Genomic DNA, 16,052 nt, shown 5'->3' with positions numbered 1-16,052 from the left:
CATAGTTTTTTTATAACCAGTCAAACCACATTTTTTTAGTGAAACTATTACATAAATTAGAGGATTTTTATTCTTTTTTTGACCAAAAAGGATTTTAACTCTTTTCTTTCTAGAAAGTTTTGTGAGTAGTTTGCTATATTTTGCAATCATCTTGGTTAGCAAGTAGGCTACTCATAATATTACAAAAAAACATAAGTTTTTAAATATTTACACAAATGATAGCTCACTAAAAAGAACTTTTATGCTGGACATTGATGAATAAAACAAAAGTTCTTTCAGGGGCATAAAAATTAATTGATTAATTAAAAGTCCTGTCTTAAGATATGGAAAACAGTAAAAATTACCTACACATGAATTCATCATCTTGTTTTTTGTGTATTTTGCTCATAAAGGCATCTTTTAACATTGTTATAATGTGTATGCATGCCCAGGATCCCCAAAGTACTCTTTTATTTTTGTGATACATTATGTACCAGTCTCCAATGTGCATTTACATCAATTTAATTGGATTTAAAAGTCAAAAGGGAAGAGAGAATGGAGAGACATAAATATGATTCTTAAGGATAAGCATGAAAACTGTTACCTAAGACATTGGGCAATTTCCCTTCAGAGTGCACAAGAAAACTAGCCTTATTACTTTATTTATTTTTTCAGTTTATTTTTTTTATTGGAGTTTAATTTGCCAACATATACTTTAACACCCAGTGCTCATCCCATCAAGTGCCCCCCTCAGTGCCCGTCACCCAGTCACCCCCACCCCCCACCCACCTCCCTTTCCACCACCCCTTGTTCGTTTCCCAGAGTTAGGAGTCTCTTATGTTCTGTCTCCCTCTCTGATATTTCCCATTCATTTTCTCTCCTTTCCCTTTCACTAACCTTATTACTTTAAAACTTTTTTTAAGGTGTAAAAAAATTTTTTTATGTATTTGAGAGACAGAGAGAGCACAAGTAAGAGAGAGGGCAGAGGGAGAAGGAGAAGCAGACTCCAAGCTGAGCAGGGAGCCTGACATGGGGCTCGATCCCAGGATCCTGGGATCATGACCTGAGCTGAAGGCAGATGCTTAACTGACTGAGCCATCCAGGTGCCCCTAAAACAAAAAGAAGATTCATCTATTATTTAATTAGCTAATTTGATTCTGAATGACTTTTGGCTATCTCCTAAAGGCAGATTTACTGGTCAACAACACAGTCTGGCCATTCTTTGCAGATATTCTGAATGATATATTACAGACTATGTAGAGAATTCCTGAAATATTCCAAAAAAGTTTTAATAATCACAGCATCACTAGAAAGTAAGTATAACCTCAGAAATGGACTCCTTAGCAAAAGGCTAACATATAGTTGGGCATGTCAATACAGGTGATTGCTAAAAGGAAAACCAGTTGCATTTCTCCTATATATACATATGTACGTGCTTTCCCCCAGGAATAAAAGCTGTGGCTTCCTCTTGTTCATACCTCCATGAAGCTTCTTTGAAAAGATGCTGCAATCTTACTGACGAAGGAGTCCTTGCTCTTGCACTCAACTGTCGGCTGTTAAAGATCATTGATTTAGGTGGCTGTTTAGGAATTACTGATGTGTCCTTACACGCATTGGGAGAAAACTGCCCATTTTTGCAGTGTGTTGATTTTTCAGCTACTCAGGTAAGTGAAATACAGACTTGAGATATAAAGACTGCATATGTTTGCCCAGTGAATTTCAGTGACTCATCAGAAGAACATAATTAATTTTTTGGTTTTTGTTGAAATTGTTGACCACCTCATGCTTCAGTGGTTATACAATTGCAATATAATTTGGCACAGTCCCCTCAATTACTTTAAGTAAAGGCAAAAAAGGTAAGTGTGGCTAAAACACATGTTTACTGAATGGGGAGGCAATAAAACCACATATAAATAATTAGTAATATTTCGAAAATTTTACTTTCAGCTTTCCCATTTATGTGCCATGTTGCATGTTCTCTTTACTTAGGTATCTGATGATGGTGTGGTTGCTCTTGTTAATGGACCTTGTGCCAAGAAATTAGAGGTAATTTTAAAATCTCTATAAAGTTGATGCTAACTAAATTTTTATATTATCCTCAGAAATTGCTTTTTGTATATAGCAAACAACCAGCCCCTTAATAGCATTAGGGGTTCCCATGCCACCTGTTTGGTTTGGTTTGGTTTGGTTTTTGCCTCCATCTCTTTATTCCAGAGTGAGGAAAAACTGTTAAAGTTAGGAGGTAAAGCACACTTTAAATAAAAACCCATTTTAGTTCCAATGAAAGTTCTCATTTTCCAGAAGTTTTAGCTTCTAACACATCTGAGGATAATCTTATTACAGTAAAGATTATGAAAGTTTATCAATGTAAAGAGATATTATTTAGAATTTTCATTACCAGGACTACTTAGTGTCATGCCATCCTATTTTCTTAATATACATGAAGGGATCCAGAATATACCTGTCACATAAAAATTATTTTGAGCTAGATGTTTCAGAATCAACAGATGCTTTTAAAAGAGGCTTTGTCTGAAATACTTTCCTTCCATCTACCTAAAAACAGAGTCAAAAGACTTCAACTTCCATCAAACCCCCTTCAAGGAAGACTACCCAATACCAAAAAGATTACTCCTCTCACTGCAGGAATCAAATGAGAAATTACATAAACATTGTCAGAAGACTATCATACTCCCATCTACTCTCTAAAGGCGCACTTTGTTTTCCCTAAAAGTCATTTGTTTTTCTCTAAGTGTCGTTTCTCCTCCTCCTTTTCTCCTATGAAGATGATATATAAACTCTATATTGTAGCCATTTCTTTGAGCCACTTTCTTTGTGAGCTTGTGTGTGACCAAATTTGCCTTTTCTCTTGCTAGTCTTTGTCATTTTAATCCACAGGCTCCCAAAAATAAAACCCAAGAGAACCTAAGAGGAAAAAGGTTTTCTTCTCCAACAGCCATATTTTACAGCTCCTTAAGAAGATTCTAAATTAGGAATGCCTGGTTGGGGATCCCTGGGTGGCGCAGCGGTTTAGCGCCTGCCTTTGGCCCAGGGCGCGATCCTGGAGACCTAGGATCGAATCCCACGTGGGACTCCCAGTGCATGGAGCCTGCTTCTCCCTCTGCCTGTGTCTCTGCCTCTCTCTCTCTCTGTGTGTGTCTGTCATGAATAAATAAACTAAAAAGAAAAAAAAAAAAAAAGAAGATCCTAAATTAGTGTTCAGCCCTACTATTCAGTGACTCATGTGGCACCTACAACCTGTTTTTAGGTTTCCTCCTTTCCCGATTTATAGTGAGGTTTTTAGTCTTATTTAATATAGATATGCTTTTCAATGATAAGCCACATCAAATTCTTTATGGAAGTAAACAGGCTATACATGAATTATAAATGTTACCAATAACTATCATGAAAGAATAGCAATACCATGTTTTTGCCAAAATATTTCTCCTTGAGTTATTGCCTAGAGACAATTTTTTTGTTTTTATATCTACATCATGTTTTTATGTATGTGTGTGCATGAGTATGTATATAGAGCATATATATAGCATATATTTATAGCACATATATTTTTACAAATCATTTGATTAAGAAATTACCATATTTTCTTATACCAAGTTCCAGATTCCAAATTGATCCTAACTGTAGGAGCAATAAACTCTGCCATAATGTTTACTGTTTAAAATACTAACATTTGGGGGGATCCCTGGGTGGTTCAGTGGTTTAGCGCCTGCCTTTGGCCTCGGGCACGATCCTGGAGTCCCAGGATCGAGTCCCGCATCGGGCTCCCGGCATGGGGCCTGCTTCTCCCTCTGCCTGTGTCTCTGCCTTTCTCTCTCTATGTCTATCATGAATAAATAAATAAATTAAAATCTAAAAATAAATTAATAAATGAATGAATGAATAAATAAATAAATAAATAAATAAATAAATTACTAACATTTATTGAATACTAACTATATTCCAGCCTCCATACTATTGCCTTATATTCATTAGATTTTTAATTCTTACAATAACATTATCTTATAATCATTTTTAATAAAATTCCCAAACAGTTAACCTAGTTTATCATTCCCTAATAAAACCACCAGATTAGTGGTCATGCAGTGATAGAAAACACACCTACATATTTACTTCAGCATTATAAAATTAGGAGCACCAGGATACCTGGGTGGCTTAGTGATTGAGTGTCTGCCTTCAGCTCAAGGCATGATCCCCAGGGTCAAGTCCCCTGTGGGGAGTCTGCTTCTCCCTCTGCCTATGTCTCTGCCTCTCTCTCTGTCTCTCATGAATAAATAAATAAAATCTTAAAAAAAAAATAAACTAAAATAAAATTAGGAGCACCAACCTAAGCAGACTTAAAAAAAGATTCAGTTACCAATAAGTGTTGGCAGTTATACTGCCATATCATTAAGGGTTTTGTTTTTTTTTTTTCAATTTTCCAAATCTTATTTCTGTAAGTGCCAAGACATTTCAGTGGAAATCTTTCTAAACTTTATTAGAACTTAATTCCTTCCTTAAACAAGGTGAATATACTTTAATCTTTGTTTCATAGCATCCAGTATTTTTGTGACCACAATTTCTGACTCAAATTGAAATACAAATTTTTTCATCTTTTTTACTGACTTTTCTCTAGTGGACAATATAATATGGATTCCTGCTTTTTATCACATGCTCTGTTTTAATCTCTCACTTTTCATATATTCTATTCCTGGAAATTATATTATCAATCTTGTTTAATTGCTTATAACTTGAAAATCAATTTGATTTAAAGTCTAAGGACCTCAGGGCACCCCAGCTGGCTCAGTCAGCAGAGCATGTGACTTTTGATCTCAGAGTTATGAGTTCAAGCTCTCTACTCTTGGGGGTAGAGTTTACTTAATAATAATTAAAAAAAAAAAAAAAACCTAAGGACCTCTTCTAAAGATTGACAAACACACAAACATGTTACAACATATATTGAGTGTCATGATTATTTCTGAAATTTCTGTTGATTTGAGCTCCAGTGACCAGAGACCATTTTGTTCATCATTTTATCCTCTTTTTATCCTCATGTTTTACTGCAATTCCAGGCACTTATTCAACAAGTATTTATTAAGTACCTGCTATGTTCTAGGCATTGATATATCAGAGAACAAAATCTATTCATAGGATGTATCATTCTTTCCTTTTGTTGTTGGCAATTCAGGTTATTTCTACTTTTTAGCTATTAGAGCTATTATTAGAGCTATATGTTGGGGTTTATACTTTTTTTCTTCCATTTCTGTAATGAACTCCAAAACCCAGAAAAAGTGGATCAGTAGATATGGATACTTTATGGTCCTAATTCATATTGTAAAATTGGTTCCTGTGAAGGTTACTTTGTGAATTCACAATTTTGCCAAGACTCCAGTTTGCAGCATTTTTTTTTTGTGCCTTGATATATTTTAAATGTTGAACACTATTCCTTCCATCTGTTCTCAAATTGTATTTCTTTGTAGACTTTGCCAATTTACAGCAAGATGCTTTTTTCCTCAAATGTTTTTAAAGATTTTGTTTATTTATTTGAGAGAGACAGAGAAAGATCACAAACAAGGTGGGGAGAAGGAGAGATTAGCAGAGGGAGAGGGTAAAGCAGACTTCCCACTGAGCAGAGAGCCCCATGTGAGGCTTGATCCAGGACCCTGGGATCCTGACCTGAGAGGAAGGCAGATGCTTAACCAACTGAGCCATCTAGGCACCCCTTTTTTCTCAATTTTTATGAGTTTTCAATATACTCACATTTCCTTTATTTATAAGATATGACTGATTATAATATATACACCAACTTAATAACTTTTCAGGAGGAAAAAATATTAATATCATATATGTGTCAACTATTAGATAAATCTTATTTCCAGAATTCTTAAAATGTTTTTTTATTGAGGTCAGATATACACAACACAAAACTTACCACTTTACCTATTTTGGGGGTACAATTCAGTGGAATTAAATACATTCACATTGTTGTGTAGCCATTGCCACAATCCACCTCCAGAACTTTTTCCTCATCCTGCACTGAAACTCGTTACCCATTAATCAGTATCTCCCCATTACCCCTTCCCCTCAGCCTCTAACTACCTCTGTTCCAGTTGTTCTCTATGAATTTGCCTATTCTAGATAACTCATAAGTAGATCATACAATATTTGTCCTTTTGTCTGACATGTCACTTAGCATGTGTTCAAGGTTTTTCTGTGTTGCTACATGTATCAGAATTTCATTACTTTAAAGGCTGCATAATATTTCATTGTATATATATGACATATTCATATATATGCACACATGTATATATGTTTATATATGTATATGTTTATATACATGCTTATGTGTGTTATGTATATATGTAAATGTCTTGTTTATCCATCTATCAATATTTGTTTCCACCTTTCCACCATTGTGACTACTACTGCTAAGAGCATAAGTGTACAAATCCCTGACTTTCAAATCCCTGTTCTAGTTCCTGGCTTTCAATCCTTTGGATTTATACCTAGAAATGAAATAGTTGGATTATATGGTAATGCCACGTTTAATTTTTTAAGACACTGTCATACTGTTATCACAGTGGCTGTACCATTTTACATCCCCACCAGCAGTGCAGAAGGATTCCAAATTAGAACATCAAACAAGGGGTATATGATATTTCAAACATATGAAAAGGACAGAAAGAAATATAACACAAACCTATGGACCAACCACTTAAATTTCAACATTTTCTGTATTTATTTCCGTTCCTTGTTAAAAACAATATATCACGTATAAAGCTCCTCCCACATTTATTCTCCCTTTCTTCCTTCAAAATAACCACTATTCTAAAGACACTTGTATATGTTACCTTGTGTGTTTGTATACTTCCATATATATGGATAGACAAATATAGATATAGATCGATAAACAAGATATAGTATTGACTTATGTTTTAAACTTTCACATGATAGTTTTATAATGTATGTGTTCTATTACAGTTTGCTTTTCATTCAAAACTGTGTTTAATTTTTCATGCTTTATTAAGTTATAATTTGCATTTAAAAAGTTACCCATTTTAAGTGTACAATTTGATGAATTTTGGTAATTGTTGTACAGCCTTTGACCACCCAATTAGGTATAAAACATTTCCACCACCCTAAAACATTTTTTCCATCCCTTTCCAATCAGTTCTCTCCCATGCCTCCATCCCTAGGCAATCAGTGATTTACTTTGTCATTATGCTTTTAAAATTTCTAGAATTTTATATAAATGGAATCATGTAACACACAGTTTGTTTTTTCACTTTTTTCTTTTACCTCTTTAACCTAGCATGTTTTTGAGATTCATCTATGTTGTTGCATTGTTAATATTTCATTCCTTTTACTTATTTATTTATTTTGCTGAGTAATATTCCATAGTGGGGATATGACACAGTTGTTTAGACATTCACCATTTGATGGACATTTGGGTTGTTCAAATTTTGGAGTATTATGAATACTACTATGGAAATTTGCACACAAGTCTTTATAATAGACATACATGTTCATTTTTCTTGTGTAAACAGCTAGGAATGGAATTACTAGGCCATATAATAAGTATACATTTAGCTTTAAAAGATACGACCAGGGGGGAATCCCTGGGTGGCTCAGCGGCTCAGCAGTTTAGCACCTGCCTTTGGCCCAGGGTGTGATCCTGGGGTCCCAGAATCGAGTCCCACATTGGGCTCCCTGCATGGAGCCTGCTTCTCCCTCTGCCTGTGTCTCTGCCTCTCTCTCTCTCTCTCTCTCTCTCTGTCTCTCATAAATAAATAAAATCTTTTTAAAAATTAAAATTAAAAAAAAATAAAAGATACCACCATACTATTTTCCAAAGTGTCTCAACTAACATGTTTGAGATTTATGGCTATGAATACAAGTAGATATTTTTCATTTTAACTGTTTCATCTGTTCCATTAACAAACCACCATGTGTTTACTAATTATCCACCTCTTTACTATTACAAATAATATTAAAATGAACACATTTAGGGATGCCTGCATGGCTCAGTGGTTGAGTGTTTGCCTTCAGCTCAGGGTATGATCCCAGAGTACCGGGATCGAGTCCCACATCAGGATCCCTGCATGGAGCCTGCTTCTCCCTCTACCTATGTCTCTGCCTCTCACTCTCTGTGTCTCCCATGAATAAATAAAATCTTTAAAAATTTTTTTAAATGGGGGTGGCCCTGGGAGGCAGGAGGGGGAGGGCAAATAAAAAAAAAATTTTTTTAAATGAACACATTTATAAATTGTTTCATTGTCCACATATACAGGAGCTACTCTGTATAGTGGACATTTGCAATTAGAACTGCTAGGTTCTGGGGTATACTCACCTTCAGCTTTAATAGATTTTGCCATATTGCTTTATAAAATGGTTGTGCACTTAACTTTTAAATTATCTATACTTTCCAAATTACTGCATACTTACATTAGTCCTTTCTCTAGAATTTTTCTTGCAAGGAGAGATTTGGTTCTTTTTGTTTGTCTTGTTTGTTGCTGTTATTTTTTAAGGATTATTTATTTATTTATTTATTTATTTATTTATTTATTTATTTGAGAGAGAAAGCACATGCAGACAGAGGGAGAGGGAGGAGCAAACTCCCTGCTGAGCAGAGAGCCTGACAATGTGGGGCTTGATCCCAGAACCCTGAGATCATGACCTGAGCCAAAGACAGACTCTTAATGGACTGAGCCATCCAGGCACCCTTGTTTGTTGTTTATTAAGTTTTATTTATTTGAGTAATCTCTACACCCAATATGATGCTTAAACATGACCCTGAGATCAAAAGTCTCCTCCTCCTCCAACTGAGCCAGCTAGGAGCCCCTGGTTCTTTTTGTATCAGAGTATTTCCTAAGTTTTTCATGCTGTAATCATAAATCTGTTTTTTCTTTTGACTATCCTTTCTTTATTTTTAAATAGGAGATTCATATGGGACATTGTGTGAATCTGACTGATGAGGCTGTAGAAGCTGTCCTTACTTGCTGTCCTCAGATACGTATATTACTCTTCCATGGATGCCCCCTAATAACAGGTTAGTATGATAGACTGGTTGGGCTCAAGTTCTGGATTCATCTTTTAACAACTGCATGACCTTAAGTAAACTACTCCACCCATTTCATTATTCGGTTTCCTCATCCGTAAGATGGATATAATAGTTGTACCTACCTCATAGGCTTAGTCATGATAATTATCCTTTATATGGTGGCTGGCACATAGTGAGGGTTCAATAACTGTTAGTGATGATGATGATGATGATGGTAATGGTCTTGATATTAAACATGATGTTTTATGTAGACCAAAAAAAAAAAAATCAAGCTTATTGTATTACATCTATAAAATGTGCCAAATGACCTGTCGATTCTAATCTCATCAAACTATAGCCATTGCGATTCAAACCAATAGGGACTCTTAGACTAAAGTGATAGATAACTTACTGAAGGAGAACAAAATAATCACAGCCCATTTTGGCCTGTATAAGAGCCATGATACCAGAAATAAAAGGTACAGCATAGGGAATATAGCCAATGATGTTGTATGGTAACAGATGGTAGCTACATTTGTGGTGAACATAGCATAACATACTCAGAGCAGTTTGGATGCTTAGGCTAATGTGATCCTTCACTGAAGGAGAATAAATTAGTTACAGCCCATTTGGTCTGTGTAAGAGCCATGATACTGGAAATAAAAGGTACAGCATTGGGAACATAACCAGTGATATTTTTATATGGTGACAGATGGTAGCTACATTTGTGGTGAGCATAGCATAACATATAGAGATGCTGAATCACTGTGTTGTATACCTGAAACTAATATGATATTGTGTGTCAACTATACTCAAATTAAAAAAAAAAAAAAAAACTTTTTTAAAAGAGAAAAGAGGGGTACCTCTTTGGTTAGCCCTCTTTGGTTGGTTAAGTGTCTGACTCTTGATCTCAGGGTATTGAGTTTAAGCCCTATGTTGGGCCCCCACGCTGGGTGTAGAGCCTACTTAAAAAAAGAAAAAGAAAGGACTACTAAAGATAGTAAAATATAAAGATTCTACCTTGGGATCCCTGGGTGGCGCAGCGGTTTGGCGCCTGCCTTTGGACCAGGGCGCGATCCTGGAGACCCAGGATCGAATCCCACATCAGGCTCCCGGTACATGGAGCCTGCTTCTCCCTCTGCCTGTGTCTCTGCCTCTCTCTCTCTCTCTCTCTCTCTGTGACTGTCATAAATAAATAAAAAAATATATATTAAAAAAAAATTAAAAAAAAAAAAAAAAGATTCTACCTTTAAGATTCTGCCCTGAGTCAATCTATTATATCTATAAGTAATCTATAAGTAATAATAGATTTTAAGTAATCTATAAGTAATAATAGATTTTATTGTTTATAAAATCTAGTTGAGCTAATAGTGATATATAAGAACATAAATTTTAAAATTGCAAAAATATCATTTTGGTGTCATAATTTACATAAAATAATTAATAAACTACAATATTATTGTGGTGAAAAAAAGAGCCACGATACTATATATGACCATGTCAGCCCTTTTGCATTATACCTGCAGTGGGCCGCGTACCACAGTATATAACCTGTACCTCACTTGTGGGTTTTTTTTTTTTTAAGATTTATTTATTTATTTTATTCAGAGAGAGAGAGAGACTGAGAGGCAGAGACACAGGCAGAGGGAGAAGCAGGCTCCATGCAGGGAGCCCGACATGGGACTCGATCCCAGGTCCCCAGGATCACACCCCAGGCTGCAGGCGGTGCCAAACCGCTGCGCCACTGGGACTGCCCTGTACCTCACTTGTGAGTCAGCACTGATGCCCAGTCCTTCTAGCTTGTTTCTCTAATTACAGTCTAAACAGTTACTCTCCAGGTTGAGTTATCCTAGAAGTCCTTTTAACCTCTGTTCTTTTTTTTTTTTTTTAAACCTCTGTTCTTTCTTATGTTTGGACTGTCAATGTAAACCAAGCCTACCAAGCCTACAATACAAGTTGTATTTGGTATCAGTGACATCTATAATTTAGACTAAAAAAAAAAAATAATAATAATAATAATAATAATAATAATAATAAAAGACTAAATCTTTTGGGCAGGGACGCCTGGGTGACTCAGCATTTGAGCATCTGCCTTTGACTCAGGGTGTGATCCTGGAGTCCCAGGATCCAGTCCCGTGTCAGGCTCCCTGCATGGAGCCTGCTTCTCCCTCTGCCTGTGTCTCTGCCTCTCTCTCTCTCTGTGTCTCTCATGAGTGGATGGATAAAATTAAAAAAGAAAGAAAGAAACTGTTAACAGTGCTTACCTCCAGAGAAAATTATGGAGGGACAAGTGTAAGAAAAAGCTTGCACTATATAACCTTTGTACCTCTTGAATGTTATATCATGTGGATAGTTTTATCTATTAAAATTAGTAATAATAATTTAAAGAAAATTACTTAGAACAAGAAAAGCTCATAGGACTGAGTGCAGGGGACTGGTACCTGTGAATGTTATCCTGAGGATTGTGAGAAGGCAGAGGTTCTCTGATCATCAAAGAAGGCAAAAAAAAATGTATTCTAACAAGTAGGATCTTATTTTAAGATAGAGGAGACCATAGTACATGGAATGTGATAACAGCAATCTTTGATAATCTTTCCTGAATACCAACCAAAGTGTGTAAATCTGTCCACTGAATTATATGTGCATTTGATCAATATCAAGCAAGGGGTACTCGTAAAGTGACTCTATTTTCTTCACATTACTTTATTACAAATCTGCTCTAAAGAGGCTGATTTTTCCCTACTGCCAGATGAAATCTCAGGTGTGATTGACTTTTCTTATCATTCTCAGATAGTTAAAATGTCTTGCCATTTCATATCACTGAAACTGCTCATTTCAGTAATTAGAATGTCTTAGGTACATGCAGTACTCCAAGCAAGTTCAAATTAAAGATTTTGCTCCTCCAGTCAGTTCATATTTGGCTGCAGTGGGTAAGGGAACATTGTTGTTTCTGCATTTTACCATCCCTCACTTCTCTTCTTTCCCCAGCTTTCCCACCATTCTGATCCCACCAGTGTTAGTACAGGGTGGGATGGAGATAAGCAGGAACAGAGGGAAGGGAAGGAAAAATCTTACCTGACCAGTGCTACTGTGATCAAGTGTCAGCACTCCAAGCCCTATGGGTGAGCTGATCCATATTCTCTCAAAAGTGGGGCACTTGGGGGTTCCAGGACACATCCCCTATCTGCTGTTCTTTTTTATTCAAGCCAGCATGTCTCTTCTGGCTAGTAGCTGCTATTTTCTTCCTCTGTCCCCAGGCATCCAGCAATATACCTTCAGTCGCTTTCTGTTCCGGTTTCCTAACTTAGCTGGGTTGCTTTCATGAGCAAAATATAAGGCAACCCCATCTGTCCACAGGAAACCCATACTTTAGGCAATGAGAGTATAGGTACATCCCAACCTCCATCTTCTCTTTAGCTGCAGAGACTCTCACCATAGCCTTTTGCCCTTTAGTTTTCTCAGTGGTGGGTCAGATATTAGTGCCCTGTGTTTCCCCAAGCTCCAAGGGACATGTCAGACTCTCCAAATGATCTTCTCAGAGTTTCCTTTCACTAGGCTTAAATGGAAAAGCAAGCATCTCCAGCCCTCTTTTGAGAACTCCAATCACAGCTGTCTTCAAAGAAATTCTTTCTTCAATTTCCAATTCTCCATCCCTTGTCACTTTAATACTTTTGTATCTTTGAATGGATGAAGTGCCATGGATTCCAAAATCAGATTTCAACCAAGCATTTGCAAGTCACATATAAGTGATCTGGAATCTCACTGGAGTGAGAGAGTAGCTGGTACCTCTAGTCCTGGAACCTGAGCTGAAATAGTTCTATTTTAATGTTCTGTTATATTCATCTCAGAATAACTTGGCTAGGCAACATATAAAATCAATCTTTGCTAATTTTACTTTCATTATCTTTCTGGTTACCCTGTGGACACTCTTCTTTGATATTACCCCCAAACTCAATAAGTGGTCATTCCTTAAAGGTTAGTTTCAGTGTGGAAAGTGAAAATATATCAATGAAATTTTTATACACTCACATTATAATCCATTGGTCTATCTTGTATTTTGATTGGATCTTTTACCCATACATGATTTTGTAATGTCATGCATTGGCAGTTTGGAAAATATTGATTCTCTTAGTAATATGGATCCTCCAATGTTGACATTTTATTATAGCAAAAAAAATCACATTTGTTAATATCAGTATTAGGTAATTGTCAAGATCATAATGGCAGCTACAAATTTTCCAAAATTCATTTGAAAGCTAAAATTTTATCATTGGCCACAAACTCTGAGATTTGTTTTATTTGAAGTGATAAGCTCATTTTTCTCTTTTCCAAGAAATAATCTGTGCTGGAGCCATAGGGTAACTGATGACATTAAGGAGGGCACCTGATGCAATGAGAATTGGACATTATATGCAACTGAGAAATCACTAAACTCTACCTCTGAAACTAATAATATCTTATATGTTAATTAATTGATTTAAAAAAATTTTTTTAAGATTTTATTTATTTACTCATGAGAGACACAGAGAGAGGCAGAGGCATAGGCAGAGGGAGAAGCAGGCTCCCTGTGGTGGGGAGCCTGATGTAGGACTCGATCCCAGGACTCTGGGATCACAATGTAAGCCAAAGGCAGATGCTCAACCACTGAGCCACCCAGGTACCCCTAATTGATTTTAAATTTAAAAAAGGAAAAAAAATCTTTAATAAAAATAAAAAATAAATTAAAAAAAGAAAAGAAATAGCCTGATGAGTCTGAACGACTTTGGGTTTTCAGCTGTTCTTTCAAGTAGAAAAGATGTTCCATGAATAAAGTGACTGTCTTAATTCATAACCCTAAAAGACTTTCAGACTGTAAGAGCTACAGACCATACTCTGAGAACCACTGCTTTACAATAAAGGACAATCATCAGTTAACTTTAGCAGTTGGAGCAGGAATACAATATCCCTTCCAAATCACTTCTTATATTTTCCATGTGGCTATACTGGAAGTGAAAGTAGACATTAAGGGATCCCTGGGTGGCGCAGCGGTTTGGCGCCTGCCTTTGGCCCAGGGCGTGATCCTGGAGACCCGGGATCGAATCCCACGTCGGGCTCCCGGTGCATGGAGCCTGCTTCTCCCTCTGCCTGTGTCTCTGCCTCTCTCTCTCTCTCTCTGTGACTATCATAAATAAAAATTAAAAAAAAAAAAAAAAAGAAAGTAGACATTAAAATGACAAGAGTTCAAAAAACTTGGAATAGGATAACAGTAGTTTTAACCTAGAAGGTTATCTAGGCCAGCATTTACCAACAAAGATGGTCTTATGTAGTTGTTTCATCACATCAGATTGGGACTATTAGTTCAAAAGCCCACTGGCACCAAATATCTATTCACCCAGTGATTTGATTTTATTTATTTGAGAGAGACAGAGAAAGAACATGAACAGGATGGGGGAAAGGAGAGAGGAGCAGAGAGACAGAGAAAAGCAGACACCTTGCTGAACAGGGAGCCTGAAGCAGAGCTCAATCGCAGGACCTGGGTCATGACCTGAGCTGAAGGCAGACTTCTACTGAGCCACCCAGGTGCCCCATTCAATGATTCTAAACACAACCTAAAGCAGATTTTTAGTCATCTATAGCCTTCCTGCTCTGCGTATCCTGAAAAACTGCACTCAGGCCAGTTTTTGGAACTCTCTGACCCAGAGACTCCTTATCTTGATGCTGAGCGACATTATGACACATAAACCTTCTCTCCAGTCCTCTGGGAGTTCCTTTACCCTCCTTCCTTTCTCAGTAGTGCCCCCACATACATACACACACACATTTTGTCTTAGGAAAATCTCATGTTGTGAGGGACTTCTGAAAGGAAATCTGTCAAAGTGCGGCCCAAATACAACTTGTTGTGTCCTACTGCCACCTTGTGGTCATATCTTTTTCCTTGCTCTGCCCTGAAATCCCTTAACTACAGTGACATGGTATGATGTTCTAGAAAATACCATAGGGATAATTCTAGGGCTTAGGGCAGACCACTCCAAAATATGCCATGGAGTATATTATTTTGAATTAAAGTTACTGAAGAAACAGCCAGTGCAAGAAGAACACTCTGACCTTCTTTTGTCTCCAAAAACCGGGAAACAAATCTTACATGTGAAAGGTACCATCCCTGCACCAGGAGCTAGAAAGACATCCTTATCGTCAGAGATGGGGAATTCAGGGCCTAAGAAGACTATATAAACAAACCTTGTTACTTTTAATAATTTACTTTCCCAGCCTCAATTCTGTTTAGATTTCTGTTCAAAGCTCTCAAACATAAGTTTTCTTTGTCTTGTCAGTTCCTCACAAAGTTATTGTTTCTCTGTCTAAGAAGTATAAAAGCTTGAGACTCCTGGGTGGCTCAGTGGTTGAGCACCTGCCTTAAGCCCAGGTCATGATCCCAGTCCAGGGATCGAGTCCCATATCACATCCCTGTGAGGAGCCCGCTTCTCCCTCTACCTATGTTTCTGCCTCTCTCTGTGTGTCTCTCATGAATAAATAAATGAAATCTTTTTTTTTTTTTTAATGAAATCTTTTTTAAAAAAAGAAGAAGTATAAAGCTGTCTGTCTTGGTCATATCTTATGTCCCATATCTTTGAGAACTGCATACATGCAAATTTAATTTAATTTTCTCCTCTTAATCTGTCTCCTGTTAATTTAATTCAGTGACCAGCCAGAAGAATCTTGAAGGGTAGAGGAAAATTTTTCTTCCACAACAATAGCGTAGAACTAAAAGTGGTTTTTGGTGGGGGGGGGGGGGTGTTAGATTTTATTTATTTATTTATTTATTTTAGAGAGAAAGCATGCAAGACCAGAGGGAGGGGCAGTGGGAGGAGATGGAGAGAATCTCAAGCCTACTCCATACTGAATGCAGAGCCCAATGTAGGGCTTGATCTCATGACCCTGAGATTATGACCTTGGCTGAAACCATGAGTCAGATGCTTATCTAACTGAGCCACCCAGACACCCCAGACCTAGAAGTGTTCATGCATCCAAAAAAGTTTGAGAAACGCAACATACCACTATAATG

General features: G+C 36.8%; 1 protein-coding gene across 4 annotated transcripts in view; it reads left to right on the top strand.

Moving 5' to 3' along the window:
- Window positions 1–16,052, top strand: part of AMN1 (antagonist of mitotic exit network 1 homolog) — a 56,446-nt gene that overhangs the window by 32,082 nt on the left and 8,312 nt on the right. For all 4 annotated transcript variants that reach the window (XM_038577208.1, XM_038577210.1, XM_038577207.1 and 1 more), the window contains 3 exons: window positions 1,426–1,643; window positions 1,969–2,025; window positions 8,911–9,022. In XM_038577208.1, the coding sequence (XP_038433136.1) occupies window positions 1,426–1,643; window positions 1,969–2,025; window positions 8,911–9,022 (387 nt within the window). The remainder of the gene's footprint in view (window positions 1–1,425; window positions 1,644–1,968; window positions 2,026–8,910; window positions 9,023–16,052) is intronic.

Source organism: Canis lupus, chromosome 27 (genome assembly GCF_011100685.1).
Source record: "Canis lupus familiaris isolate Mischka breed German Shepherd chromosome 27, alternate assembly UU_Cfam_GSD_1.0, whole genome shotgun sequence".
NCBI classification, from domain to species: domain Eukaryota; kingdom Metazoa; phylum Chordata; class Mammalia; order Carnivora; family Canidae; genus Canis; species Canis lupus.
Note: the sequence above shows the minus strand (reverse complement) of the source record. Positions and strands in the feature narration are given on the sequence as shown.